Raw genomic sequence first — 15,441 nt, forward strand, 5'->3', positions numbered from 1 at the left:
CCCAATATAGTGCCCTGCGACGCCCCACCCCCTCAGTTCCTTCTTACCGCTGGTGACGGTGGCTGGAACATCGCTCACTCTTGTGGCAAGCGCTTTGGCACACCATGGCCACAGCAGTGGCAGCCATCATTCCAATGGCCCTTTTGGACACCTTGGGCATACCACCAGAGCCAGAGTCAGGCCCAAGGTCCTGGTCGGCATCGGTGTTTTCGGTGTCTTTTGTTCCACCGCCAGCAACGCCGGCACCGCTGACCGAAGTGCCGACCCCGCTGTTACAAACAACTCCGGCACTGACCCTTCCTTCAATGGCACCGACGACGGCTTCAGCTCCAACTCCACTGGTGTCAACAAGGTCGGCACCGCCGGATCTAGTGGCTCCCGCACCAACTGCAGCACCGAGGCTCCCACCTCCAGCGGCCCTGTCACATCCCATCGAACACTGCGTGCCGAGAGACCCAAAGAGCACTGAAGGCAGTGAGCAAGGTCTGCTGCCAGTTTTCTCCTCCTCATCCTCGCCAGATGAAGCGGTCACGGGGGCGTCAGTGGCCCCAGCTCTGGAGGATAATTGGGTTCTCCAGCAGCACCTCGCGTTTTCACCAAATGCATGGCAGTTGTCGCTGCGTTCCTGCGCAAGCGCCAGATTCAGGTTTTCCCATACCTCAACAACTGGCTGATCAAAGGCCACTCCAGATCCCAAGTGGAGGATCAGGTCGGCTTCATAAGAAGGACCTTTCTCAAACTAGGTCTCCTTCTCAACGAGGCCAAATCCACTCTGTCCCTGGTGCAGAGGATAGAGTTTACAGGCGCAGTGCTGGACTCAACCCAAGCCATGGCGTACCTCCCGGAAACTAGGTTTCAGTCTCTAGGGGACATCATACGGGGCCTTAAACAGTTCCCTACGACTACAGCAAGGAACTGCTTGAAACTGCTGGGGCACATGGCTGCATGCACCTACGTAGTACAGCATGCTAGACTCAGACTTCGCCCACTTCAGTCATGGCTGGCGTCGGTTTATCGACTGGCCTGGGACACTCTGGACAGCATTGTAACCCTGCCTCACCCTGTACTAGACTCACTCCTGTGGTGGCTTGACCCACAGGTGGTTTGTGCGGGAGTACCTTTCACCAGCCCCCAGCCATCCCTCTCGTTAGTGACAGATGCCTCGGATCTGGGCAGGAGGGCACATTTGGGAGACCTCAGAACTCAGGGCCTCTGGTCTCAGGCGGACCTCACTCAGCATATTCACGTCAGAGAGCTGACAGCGGTGGGTCGGGCGTGCCAGGTTTTCAGAACCCATATATCAGGCAGATGGGTATCAGTCCTCACAGACAACACCACGGCAATGTTTTATATCAACAAACGGGGGTGCACGCTCCTCTCTCCTGTGCCAGGAAGCCCTCTGGGACTTCTGTGTAGAGCACTCAATACACCTGCAGGCTTCATACCTCCCCGGGGTGCAGAACAAGCTGGCGGACAGCCTCAGCTGAACTTTTCATGGCCACAAGTGGTCCCTCCGGTTGGACGTAGTGAGCTCAATTTTCCATCTCTGGGGCTTTCCCCCGATAGACCTGTTTGCCACATGCAGCAACAGGAAGTGTCAACTATTTTGCTCCTTCATGAATCACAGTCTGGGTTCCATCACAGATGCCTTCCTTCTTCCATGGGGAGACTGTCTGCTCTCCGTGTTCCCACCAATACCGCTGGTCCACAAGCTGCTCCTCAAGGCCCACAGGGACAGGGACCAGGTCATATTGATAGCTCTGGCATGGCCACGCTAGCACTGGTTCACATCACTCCTGGAAATGTCCGTGGTGACCCCGTTCACCTTACCTTTGGTCCCGGACCTGATGACGCAGGATCACGGCCGCCTCCGGCATCCGAACCTAGAGTCGCTCCACCTCACAGCTTGGATGCTCCATGGCTAAATGCTATGGAACTGTCCTGTTCTGATCAAGTCAGACAAGTTCTCCTTGGCAGTAGGAAGCCCTCTACAAGGGCAACGTACCTTGCCAAGTGGAAGAGGTTCCCTCTCTGGTCGGAGCAGCACCATCAGTCACCGATGCTTGCCCCAGTCCCTTTCATACTGGACTACCTCCTCCATCTTAAACAGGCTCTGTCCTTGTCATCAATAAGGGTCCACTTGGCTGCCATCTCCGCCTTCCATCCGGGCGCAGACAGCTTCTCGGTCTTCGTGAACCCCATGGTTACCCGTTTCCTCAAAGACCTCGACCGGCTCTACCTGCAAACTCATCAGCCTGTCCTAACCTGGGACCTTAACCTAGTTCTCGCCAGACTTACAGGCCCCCCATTTGACCCAATGGTGACATGCTCCCTGCTTTATCTCTCTTACAAGGTGGCATTCCTGGTGGCGATAACCTCAGCTAGGAGAGTGTTGGAGCTCAGGGCACTTACATCTGAGCCCCCTTACGCAGTATTTCATAAGGACAAGGTTCAGCTCAGACCACATCCGGCATTTCTCCCTAAAGTTGTCTTCCACTTTCACATGAAGCAGGACATCTTCCTCCCAGTGTTTTATCCTAAGCCACATTCCTGCGACAGGGAGCGAAGGCTTCACTCATGGGATATCAGCAGAGCGCTGTCCTTCTATATAGAGAGAACTAAGCCATTCCAAAAGTCCGTCCAGTTATTCATAGCGGTGGCAGACAGGATGAAGGGCCCCCCCATCTCTTCCCAGCGCATCTCGTGGATCACACCTTGCATTCGGGAGTGTTACGGCCTGGCAAAGGTGCCAGCTCTGCCAATGACCGCTCACTCCACCAGGGCTCAGGCCTCCTCAGCTGCATTCCTGGCGCAAGTCCCCACCCAGAAGATCTGCAGACCAGCGACATGGTCCTCGATACCCACGTTTACGACGCACTGTGCGATCACACAGCAGGCCAGAGACGATGCGGCCTTTGGACGAGCTGTGCTCCAATCAGTGGATGACTCCGACCCCACCTCCTGAACTTTGGCTTGTGAGTCACCTGGTTGGAATGGACATGAACAAGCACTCGAAGAAGAAAAAACGGTTACTCACCTTCTCATAACTGTTGTTCTTTGAGATGTGTTGTTCATGTCCATTCCAATACCCACCCTCCTACCCCTCTATTGGAGTAGCCGGCAAGAAGGAACTGAGGGGGTGAGGGGTCGGCAGGGCACTATATTGGCCCAGGCCAACCCTACGGACGCTGCTAAGGGAACAGTCTTCTGGCTGGCACGCACACACCTGGTTGGAATGGACATGAACAACACATCTTGAAGAACAACAGTTACGAGAAGGTGAGTAACCGTTTTTTATGTAATCACCTAGCTGGTAAACATATTTATTGAAATTGTCTTGGCTAAATTCCTATAAATGGAACTGATGACCTCAGGTGACCTTGACTCTTCCAAATTCTAGCTAGCTAGCCTCACAGAAGACATTACTATATCTGTATTATATTAGGCTGCAATCTTGAAAAGAATTTAGCAAAGGGACGATGTACTTTACTAACAGGTTAACTTCATCAGAGTGGGAGAAGAACTCCAACTGCTTATGAGGAGAGATTCTTTAAATAACGATTAGGGAGAAAGTGATGCTATATCAGTTTTGTAGAAACTGCATTGGAAACAACATTTATATCTGTGAGCTATTTCTAGGTACTTTGATGTAAATAAACATACACATCTCTTCTGCATGTAGAAAAGATAGAAATAACATTCAAAGTCATATACTTTTTGTGTGTCTTTTTAAGTGGAGGGGTGGGTGAATAAATAACCATTGTCATGCAAATTGATTTAATTTGGCAATGTCAGATTTCATGGATTTTGAATGCAGAATATTAACTTTATTTGAATCATCTTTCTTTTTATTTTCAGGGTGATCCTGGATCAGCAGGACCCCCTGGGCTCCCAGGAACAGTTATTGTGACATTAAGTGGACCAGATAATATGAAGGTAGTAAAATAATCATTTATAAACTAACTTGTGTGTTTTACCTTGGGCCACATTTGCTGTGGGTCATATATACAGTTGCTTTGCTCTGGGTCACAAGACAGAAGTTTCTCAGTATTTATACTTTTGGTATTTTATATTTATTCTATTTTCTCCTTCAGAGCCCAGCCCCCTCCTAAGCAAACCTTCATATGTCAGATAGAACGATGCAGGGCAGCTTCGACGTACGGTCTGTTTCCATCCACATCCTTATATTCCACACACCCCCACACATTAAAAATGAAATTCCACTCAACTTTCTTGCACATGCATGTGCCAAACCAATAGAACATTGAGAGGCTGTGATTTGAATGAGACTGTCTTAGCAATTGAAAGGACAGTCTTGTGACTGAGTCACTGGTCTGGGACTCAGGAGATGTAGGTTCAGTTCCCAGTTTTGCCACAGACTTTCTGCATGACCTTGGGCAAGTCACTTGAATTCAGTTCAGAGTTAGGTGCCTAACTTGCTTAGGCACTTTTGAAAATCCCACTAGGTGCCTAAATAGCTTTGAAAAGGTGGCCTTTAATGCCTCATTTCCATATCTGGAAAATGGGGATAACAATAATTTCTTTCTCCCACCCTTTGTCTTCTCTATTTAGATAGCAAGCTCTTATTATATGTTCATACAGCTGTCATAGATGAGGCAATGATACCAATATGCACATGTGCAGAGTGCCAGTGGGATGTTAGTGATCATTTGTAAAAAACCTGTTGTGGAAACAAAAACCAGTGGGTATGTGCAAAGTAGAACACTTTCAACTTGGCCAAACCAAATGGATTTTCAGTAGACTGCGAAAGGCTGTGTTGACCTATAGCCCATGTCCCTGACAAATTTCAAGTTTTTATCCCAAATCACTGAGGCCCAGATCCTGCAAGGTATTTATTTAGGCACTGATATCCCATTGAAATCAATGGGAGTTAGGCTCAGATCTTCAAAGATATCTAGGTGCCTGAGGGTATGTCTACACTACGAGAGTAGTTCGATTTTACTTAAAGCGAATTTGTGGAACCGATATTACAAAGTCGAACATGTGTATCCACACTAAGGACAGTAATTCGACTTTGTGAGTCCACACTAACGGGGCAAGCGTCGACATTGGAAGCGGTGCACTGTGGGCAGCTATCCCACAGTTCCCGCAGTCCCCGCTGCCCATTGGAATTCTGGGTCGAGCCCCCAATGCCTGCTGGGGCAAAAAATGTGTCGAGGGTGGTTTTGGGTAACTGTCGTCATTCAACCCTCACTCCCGCCCTCCCTCTGTGAAAGTGCCGGCGGGCAATCAGTTCGCGCACTTTTCTGGTCAGTGACAGCGCGGACGCCACAGCACTGTGAGCATGGAGCCCGCTGCGATCATCGCTGCAGTTATGGCCGTTGTCAACACCTCGCACCTTATCATCCACCTTTTTCAGAGGCAGATGCTGAGAAATCGGGCGAGGAGGCTACGGCAGCGCGGTGAGGACATTAAGTCTGAGAGGAGCACAGACCTCTCACAAAGCACGGGACCCCGCGCCGTGAACATCATGGTGGCAATGGGTCATGTTGATGCTGTGGAATGGCGATTCTGGGCCCGGGAAACAAGCACGGACTGGTGGGACCGCATAGTGCTGCAGGTCTGGGATGAATCACAGTGGCTGCGAAACTTTCGAATGTGTAAGGGAACTTTCCTGGAACTTTGTGAGTTGCTGTCCCCTGCCCTGAAGCGCAAGGACACCCGGATGCGAGCAGCCCTGACTGTACAAAAGCAAGTGGCCATAGCCCTCTGGAAGCTTGCAACGCCAGACAGCTACCGGTCAGTCGCGAACCAATTTGGAGTGGGCAAATCTACCGTGGGGGTTGCTGCGATGCAAGTAGCCAACGCAATCGTTGAGCTACTGCTCTCAAAGGTAGCGACCCTGGGAAACGTGCAGGTGATCATAGATGGCTTCGCCGCGATGGGATTCCCAAACTGCGGTGGGGCTATAGATGGAACTCACATCCCTATCCTGGGACTGGACCACCAGGCCAGCCAGTACATTAACCGAAAGGGCTACTTTTCAATGCAAGCTGCAAGCACTGGTGGACCATAGGGGACGTTTTACCAACATCAACGTCGGATGGCCGGGCAAGGTTCATGATGCTCGTGTTTTCAGGAACTCTGGTCTGTTTAGACGGCTGCAGGAAGGTATTTACTTCCCGGACCACAAAATAACTGTTGGGGATGTGGAGATGCCTATAGTGATCCTCGGGGACCCAGCCTACCCGCTAATGCCCTGGCTCATGAAGCCCTATACAGGCGCCCTGGACAGTGAAAAAGAACTCTTCAACTACCGGCTGAGCAAGTGCAGAATGGTGGTGGAGTGTGCTTTTGGACGTCTGAAGGGGAGATGGAGAAGCTTACTGACTCGCTGTGATCTCAGCGAAACCAATATCCCCATTGTTATTGCAGCTTGCTGTGTGCTCCACAATCTCTGTGAGAGCAAGGGGGAGACGTTTATGGCGGGGTGGGAGGTTGAGGCAAATAGCCTGGCTGCTGATTACGCCCAGCCAGACAGCCAGGCGATTAGAAGAGCCCAACGGGACACGCTGTGCATCTGGGAAGCTTTGAAAGCTAGTTTCCAGAGTGAGCAGGGTAACCTGTGACTATTAAGTTTGTTTAAACAGAAGCTGAACCTGCCCCTGTTTCTTTACACAGTTAATGTTGACTATCCTCTCCAGTTACCAACCCCCTTCCCTCCCTTCCAAAACACCTTTAAAATTAAAATAAATGAAACTTTGTTCATTAACACCGTTTTCTTTATTAAGGATTTCATGGTAAAGTGTTGAAACTGGGACGCAGACTGTGGTGGGGAGCGGGTGTAGTGATGGAAAGGACGCTTCTAAACTCGAGGAATGACAGGCTCCTGCTCCTAGAGCGGTCCGCAGTGGTGGACTGGTTGTTTCAACGGAGCCTGCCACCCCTCCTTTTTGGGACTCTGTGTGTGGGGGCTATGTGACTTTGTGGCGGGGGAGGGCGGTTACAGATCCCCTGCTGCATGGCTCTGTCATCCAGGCTAAGGACCGCTGCATAAGATCTGTTTTTCGCCCTCCCTCGCCACAAACTCACATAGCCCTCCCAGACTGACCAGGGTGCCTAGTGACTGCAATGTGTGTGTGACCTTCTGCTGAACCTGCCCCCGTGTCTGTACCCTGGTAAAGGTGACTGTCCTCTCCAATTACCAACCCCCTTCCCCCCCTTCAAACACACTCTCCTCTAAAAGAACATGACGGAAACAGTAATTAACAGAAACGTATTTTTTATTAACTACACAGTTAGGGGATGAAACTGGGACAGGGGCTTGGGTGAGATGCTTTTGGAGTGAAGGAAGGGACTTATCAAATCTTTGGGAAAGAGAGCCTTCTGCAATTTGAGCAGTCTGCAGGGGTGGAGTGACTGTTTTCACGGCCCCTGCCGCCCCTCCTTCTTGGGACTTTGGGTGAGGGGGGGATGGGACTTTGTGGCGGGGGAGGGCGGTTAGAGATAGAATGCAGCGGGGCTCTGTCCTCCTGCCTCCGGTCCTGCAGAACATCTACAAGGCACCGGAGCATGTCCGTTTGCTCCCTCATTAGTCCAAGCAGCGTTTGAGTCGCCTGCTGGTCTTCCTGCCGCCACCTGTCCTCCCGTTCGCTATGTGATCGCTGGTATTGTGACATGTTCTCCCTCCACTGGATCTGCTGTGCCGCCTCGGCTCAGGAGCAGCCCATAAGTTCTGAGAACATCTCGTCCCGTGTCCTTTTCTTTCGTCGCCTGATCTGCGCTAGCCTCTGGGAGGGGGATGCCGGGGTAGCTCGGGAGACACTCGCAGCTGTGGGATGGGAAAAAGGGAGTGAATTCCTCACAAAGATACAGTTTTGCGAACAATGAATATAGTCTTTCTCTGTGAACAAGACCATGCACAGTACCTATCACATGCGCACTCAGTACAAGGTCGAATTTTCGGCCTTCCCATTGAGTGCCTGGGGTCTTGCTGTACAGATCACACAAGCGGGGCTGGACAACGGAATTCGGCTAGCAGGCGGACATGGTAAGCCGTAGACTTTTGGCTGCTTAAAGCTTAATTTATAGCAGTGCCCTCCTTACATGTTCCAAGCAATGCTCCTAGCGTTGGCCAGTTCCTGCTGCCGGCAATCCGGCCAGCATGAACTCTGCCCATGTCCCACCCCCCTCGCGGCTGTCCCTGGGAAAGATCCCTGCATGCTGCCCCTGTCTCACCTCCACCGCGTGGCTGTAAACCGCCGGTTACAGTTCTGTAAAGGAACAGGCAATCAGTCCCAATACTAACATTCCCCTAATTCAAAGCAGGTCACCATGAGTGATATCACTCTAATGAGGATTTCGGAGACAGAGAAAGACCGCATGCTGCGTGAATGCCAGCAAACACCAGGGCCGTATGCCGCCATGCTTTGCGAGGCAATGATCCCGGAGTACTTGCTGCTAGCCTGGCACGGAAAAGTTTCCTACCATGGAGGACGCAATAAGGCCGCTCTCCGCAGGAACCTGATGCAAAGGCTTTCACAATACCTCCAGGAGAGCTTCCTGGAGATGTCCCAGGAGGATTTCTGCTCTATCCCCGGACATATTGACAGAATTTTCCAGTAGCTGCACTGGCAAGGACTAAAAACTAAAGCGCCTAGGGCAAAGTAATCATGAAAAACCAGACATGTTGACAAACTTTTCCAGTAGCTGCTCTGGCAAGGACTAAAAACTAAAGCGCCTAGGGCAAACTAATCATGAAAAACCCATTGTTAAGATACCATTCCTATTCTGTTCAAAATAAATGTTTAAAACTCTTACCTACTGATCGTTCCACTGATTCACGGTCCGGGTTACCGCCTTGGGAGGGTTGGTAGGGGATCTCCGTGAGGGTGATGAAGAGATCCTGGCTGTCGGGGAAATCAGCGTTGAAAGCACTGTCGACTGCCTCGTCCTCCTCATCTCCTTCCTCATCTTCCCCGTCCACGAACATCTCCGACGAAGTGGCCGTCAACAATACCCCATCGTCAGAGTCCACGGACAGTGGTGGGGTAGTGGTGGCGGCCGCACCTAGAATGGAATGCAGTGCCTCGTAGAAACGGCATGTCTGGGGCTGGGATCCGGAGCGTCCATTTGACTCTTTGGTCTTCTGGTACCCTTCTCTCAGCTCCTTGATTTTCACGCAGCACTGCGTTGCATCCCGTCTGTATCCTCTCTCCGTCATGGCTTTTGAGATCTTCTCGTAGATCTTCGCATTCCGTTTTTTCGATCGCCGCTCCGAAAGCACAGACTCATCGCCCCACATAGCGATCAGATCCAAGACTTCCCGATCAGTCCATGCTGGGGCCCTCTTTCTATTCTGCGATTGCATGGTCACCTCTGCTGGAGAGCTCTGCATCGTTGCCGGTGCTGCTGAGCTCGCCACGATGTCCAAACAGGAAATGAGATTCAAACTGGTCAGACAGGAAAAGGAATTCAAATTTTCCCGGGGCTTTTCCTGTGTGGCTGGTGGCTGGTCAGAGCATCCGAGCTCGGACTGCTGTCCAGAGCATCAACAGAGTGGTGCACTGTGGGATAGCTCCCGGAGCTATTAGCGTCGAATTCCATCCACACCTACCCTAATTCGACATGGCCATGTTGAATTTAGCGCTACTCCCCTCTTCGGGGAGGAGTACAGAAATCGATTTAAAGAGACCTCTATGTCGAAATAAATAGCTTCGTTGTGTGGACGGGTGCAGGGTTAATTCGACATAACCTCCTAGTGTAGACCAGGCCTGAGTCACTAGAGCTGTTCCAAAAAGGCTCACAAAAATATTTTTATACCGGTAAAAGTATATTTTCCCCCTTTTCACTTGAAAACGATTAAACTGTTTTTGTTCAAACTTTCCAAAAAATTTTTAATCAGGTTAAGAACAAATCTGGAAAATTTCAGTCCAAGAGGCAGATATCTGAGAAAATGATTGGTCTCTTGATTTGCAAGTGGCAAATCACCTCAGTCACGGATAGTGATAAAAAAATTGCCAACTTTTCTACCTGCTTAATCAGGCTACTAACGTTATCTCTGCCTTATCCAGATCAAGCTTTTAATTTATTTAATTATTCAAACTTGTTTGTAATTTGGGTTTCCCTATGTATAAAACACCTAGAGGTTTTTTGGGGGGAGGGGGCACTGAAAAATCTGAAAGACTAAATAAATATTTTATTTTGTTGTGACAGGGCTTGAAAGGAGATAAAGGAGAGAAAGGATCAAGGGGTCTCCCAGGACCAGTTGGGTCATTGGTAAGTGATCAAAGTAAATCTCTCAAAATCCAGGACCTTCATACAGCATCACATTCACATGGAAAACGTTGCTATTTGGAGTCCATATTTATACTACTTGGTCTAGCCATCAATTAAGATCTATTAACAGCGGCTGTAATCAGACTTCATTGTACAAGGTAATAAAATAATACAAAATGGATTAAGATGCAAAAATGTGAATCTGAAAATATGTGTGGATTTGTTACAGGGTTTTCCTGGAGATTTTCAAAGTGAAAAAGGTGACCCAGGAGAGCCTGGCCCGCAGGTACGTGTGAAAAATTAAACCCTTTAAAGTGCCATTCTTCTCTGAAAACATTTCTGTGTTATTGTGGAGTTCCAGCTTTGTCTTTCAATGACTTCCAGAGCAAATTTATTAGGCTTCCAGGTGAAAAGAGATTTTTGTCCAGTGAACTCAACCTGGAATCTGCAAGTCAAGTGAGTGTTCTTTCTGGCACATGCTTCCTGAGCTGTACGTAAAGCTCAGTTGAGGGCGCACTTCTGCATATCATAGGGCAAAGGTTCTGTGATTGGAACTTGGTCAACAGTTCTGTTATGATGCATGAGCCAGAAAGGAATCCTGCTCGCTCTCCAATAAATGTAGTGGCTGTTTAGTGCTAGCAGGAGTAAAGATATTTTAAGTAGACATATTTTTGTCAATTAAGGCAGAAGACATGAGTCTGAATACACTCCACTCCAACAGGTCTGTGGAGAAAGGAGCCATCTTTCGATAGTTTTCTTACCATATCAGTACTTCATGCAGTTTCAAAGGACTGATTCCAGTGTTTGAAATATTGCATGTAAATAATAAGACTGATAGCAATGAAGGTATAAGAGGTTAATTTTATCTCTGCACATTTTGAAAAGAGTTTAATAGGTGTAAATGCTAGTTTTTATAATCTTTGTAGGAAGCATATAGATTTGGAAAGAAACAGGAAATGTATTCAAAGAATCAGTTTTTAGCTTTTGAGCCTCCTAATTTTGTACCACTTACTTATGGTGTGATCCAGCAGCCCTTCCTCACATCAAAGTCTCATGGGCTTCAATAGCTTTATTCATATGAGTAATAACTGCAAGACTGGGCCTGTAATGTGCTTATATTGAATTTATGATGATTATGGGGTTCTCTGAGATCCTCTGATGAAAGATGCTATTTACAGTAATTTGCAATATTATTTTTATAAAAAGGTAAATTATGAAAAATCTCTTTTCTGTTTGACTTCTTAGTGCAAAATAGTAAATATTTATGTAACACAACATGTCAGAGCTTCTCATGATTCCTCCTCAGCCTCTACTGCTTCTTCTCTTCACTGTCTCTTCTTCACAAGTGCATTTGTGATGGCCACCCTCTTGGCCAACACAGTGAGGCTTGAACTATCTCTTGTTAAGTCCTGTCATTCTTTCTCCTCTTCTTTCTAGTACAAGTGCTCATGCCTTGGCCATCTTTTGCCATGTAATCTTTTCCCCTCTTCAGTATATCCAAAAGCTGCTGCTAAACTGAACTTCCTCCCCCACTGCTCTGACTGACTCACTTTCCACCCACCTCGTATTCTTTCACTGACTCCTATCTTTCTTGCATCAAATTCGAGTTCCTCATGCTTATCTTCAAAGTGCTAAATAATCTCTCGTTTGCCTACATCTCTCCTCCTGTTTCCTCCTATTATCCTTCTGCACACACACTCTCCTTCCTAGGCCTCTCTTTTTAATTATTGTTAATATTTTTGATATTTATACTGCAGTAGAAACTAGAGACCAACCAAGCCAGGGCTTTGTTGTGCCAAACTCTGTACATACACACAGAAAATTACAGTCTCTGCCCCAAATAATTTAGTCGTCTTCTTCTTCCACTCTTACTTTTACACTTTATTTCCTGCTTGCACTACGTTCAGAACAGTCTCCCAATTCTTTTTCACCAAATGGCTGCTCTCACTCTTCTCCTTTTGAAATCATTCCTTAAACCCATTTCCTGCACGAGTCTTTTCTACCTTATTTCCTCAGCTGTCTCTTTTTATCAGAGCTGTTGTCTTGTTTACTGTCTTGTCTTTTGTTTGCCTCACTTCAAAGAGCATCCTGCAGGTCAGTGGGACTCTGCTGGTGAAAGAGGTTGCATTTACCACCCCTTTGTAGGACTATTAGCTCTTTAGTCAGAGGAATGTCTTACTCTGTGTTTTGTAAAGCTCTGTGTGCATTGGCAGAGCTATAAGTGATTAGCAACAATAATGTACATTTTAAAATAACTTAAATCTCTGTCCTAGAGCTGTAAGGATAGAAAGCACAGACATGAGTGGAGAATTTGGCCATTTGTTCTCCAGAATGCAGGATCACTTGTTACCTTTTTGTGATTGTGCACGTGGGTTTTTTGTTTTTGTTTTTTGGTAGGGTAAACCTGGAAAAGATGGTACCCCCGGTCCACATGGCTTTCTGGTAATGAAGACACCTTTTAATTGTTCTGTTAGATTAATAAGAGCTGTGTAAGTGTGACAGGACTGTATCTCTGTGTATATACAGCTCTTCTCTACTTCGATTTGCATTGAAATATACATCTGAATACATTTTGAAACTGTATTCCTATACACCAAGCTTTGGGCCAGAGATCCAGGCACAGAGGGGATGCTTTGCGTGCAGTCTTCCCTGCTTTCATGCAGACAGGGGGACCGGCTGCCTCTGTAGCATTCTTTCCCCTCCAGACCTTACACAGGCCTGGGCAGTCTCTAGGGAGGAGTGGCTGGGCTGGAGAGATTCACATTGTCCCCCATCTAGCTCTGCTAAAATGAGTCAGAAAAGAAAATATAGCTGATAATGTGTTATTTTATCCACTTCAAACCCTTGGGAGTCGTGGGGGCAACCGCAATCAGAGATGTCCAAATAGCAAAGCTTCAAATGGGCTACAGTTCACTGAGGGGAGGCCCTGAGGTGGCCATAGTCAGTATGGGATAGAGGGCCTCCATGCAGATGTACTTGTCCTTCTGAAGATGTCCCTTGATCTGCCAGATTTGAAGGTTGGGCTTATAGGCATGTAAACCCAATAGGATGATGTGGGGAGATCTCCGTACAGGAATTCTCACAGGGACTTCCTCCCCCTGAGACACTCTCACTCTTTTTTCCATCCGTAGGAATGATCTAAGTTTTTAATGTTGGATTTTATGTATGAAATAGGTAGAGGACTAACCCCTAATAATAATTCTGTGCTCTCATCTACAGGGAGAGAAGGGTGAACGCGGCTACCCAGGATCACCTGGCATAGCAGGCACTAAGGTAATTATGTAATATCCTTGTTATTTTGGGGTTGGGTTTTCTGGTTTGTTTATTGGATTTTGACTCATATATCACTAGACATACAGTGTTCCTCATAAATGAAATCATTTAATAAACACCATAAACAGCAATCCACTCAGCTCTACTTAATATGAAGTTCAGCTAAGAGATCTGTCTGATTAACATAGGCTGTGAAGGCTTCTGAGTATGTTGTTTTTAATGTATCTAACTGATGGCCTATTTCTGTTTTCTCATGCAGGGGAGGAAAGGAGACATTGGCCCACCAGGATTTCCTGGTCCCGTAAGTGCAAATTGTGCTTAGATTAATATGGTAATGTCATTTTTTTTTTAATGTTCACATAAACGTAATGCCATTTTGACTGAAGGATGCCATAGTGAAATCCCCATGGTGCCATGAGTAAAGCACTGCTGTGTCAAAATATGGAGTCAGTGGGGCTCTCCCCCCGTGTGCAGAGCTCATTGCAAGAATGGGCCCCAAGAAGCACGCACCTCATTCATTTCAACTGGAGAGATAATTGTCATGAAACAGTCATGAAAGTTCACAATAGTTAAATTTCCGAAGTGAAACCATAATCCGGTCTAGAACAATTGCTGCTAGTTTTTAAATACCAAAAGACTTTGTAAACTAGAAGCAAAATCATCTCATTGATGCATGCATGCGGTTTCTGACTTTCCTGGAAGCCCATGTACATGTCTGAGGGCAGCCTTTGATCCCAGTTGCTTACACTCAGTCCTTTTTTAAAACATTAACCTGTTTGTAGCATCTGGCTTAGCAAGAGCTTTGTACAAAATAAATAAATTAGTAAATGAAAAATTTTTGTGAGCTTCAAGCTCAGTCTTTGACATTTCTTTAATTTCAGGGCTAACATTCATGTTATGTTGTTTGATTTATATGTGCCTCACTATACTGCGTGTGGTTAGGCAATGGTGATCACTATTATCTGGCCACTGTCAAATGAATGAAATACATACAGTGGTTTGAAAGGTGGCTGATGGTCAACTTGGTTTATTCACCAGGAAAATAATCCACAAAGGAGCAATAACTTCTTGTTCTCTCTAAGTTCCAGTTTTGCTCATGCACATGTTTCATGCAAACTTCGTAGCACTGTAGTATTATCATTTATGGAAACATCCATCCTTTATGTACATATAATACACTGGCTTAATGTTTGTGAATGTCTCCAGCTTGCCCCAGTGACCATACTCACAGGTGAGAGATTTCTCCTTCAGTGCAAGTAGTGCTGAAAGTCCCAGGACTGTCTGCATGTATGTGGCCATAACTCATTACACATATATATAGAACCTAACTTCAAATACGGTGGCTTGTGAACAATTATTCTGGAATTAGCAATGAGCAAATATAAAGTCTTGTGATATCATAAGGTCAAAAGAATGGCCTACATCCCAATATTTCTCCCAACAGAACAGCCAGTCTAGGAATAATCAGTATTGGTTTGCTGCTGGTTAGCGTCACACAGCCTCTCCAGACCCTGTGTCTTGCAAGTAAACTGAAGGATCCTGACAAATACAGGAACCTTCCTCGGCCTACATGACCTGGGGTTTGAGAGTTAATGGAAGAAATCAGGTGTATCTGAAAGCAAATTACTCATGTCAAGCACTCGTTATGGGAGACTGCCTTTCTCATCATTGTTACTATTCTTTCTCTCTCTCTCTCTCTTGCTGTCTCTTTTAAGACAAAGTATTATGATGAGGTGGCTGGTGAAAAAGGAGATGAAGGATATCCAGGACCCCCAGGACTTAAAGGTCAACCTGGCATACCTGGTGAGAGAGCTCTGAAAACTATAAACATAATAGAAAAAGAAATCTATGCCAAGGGCTTGATCATGCACAGCACAGGGAGGAAGAGTTGTCACATGGAACCTGAGCCTGCACTCATGAGAGTGCCAC

At 47.0% G+C, this 15,441-nt stretch overlaps 1 protein-coding gene across 2 annotated transcripts in view; it reads left to right on the forward strand.

The window, feature by feature from the left end:
- The window catches only part of COL4A3 (collagen type IV alpha 3 chain), a 79,273-nt gene that overhangs the window by 8,169 nt on the left and 55,663 nt on the right, over positions 1-15,441 (forward strand). For both annotated transcript variants that reach the window (XM_029911101.1, XM_029911102.1), the window contains exons 8-14: positions 3,859-3,936; positions 10,177-10,239; positions 10,469-10,525; positions 12,637-12,681; positions 13,459-13,512; positions 13,772-13,813; positions 15,228-15,315. In XM_029911101.1, coding sequence (XP_029766961.1) covers positions 3,859-3,936; positions 10,177-10,239; positions 10,469-10,525; positions 12,637-12,681; positions 13,459-13,512; positions 13,772-13,813; positions 15,228-15,315 — 427 coding nt within the window. The remainder of the gene's footprint in view (positions 1-3,858; positions 3,937-10,176; positions 10,240-10,468; positions 10,526-12,636; positions 12,682-13,458; positions 13,513-13,771; positions 13,814-15,227; positions 15,316-15,441) is intronic.

Source organism: Terrapene carolina, unplaced genomic scaffold (genome assembly GCF_002925995.2).
Source record: "Terrapene carolina triunguis isolate 2854851 unplaced genomic scaffold, T_m_triunguis-2.0 Scaffold88, whole genome shotgun sequence".
NCBI classification, from domain to species: domain Eukaryota; kingdom Metazoa; phylum Chordata; order Testudines; family Emydidae; genus Terrapene; species Terrapene triunguis.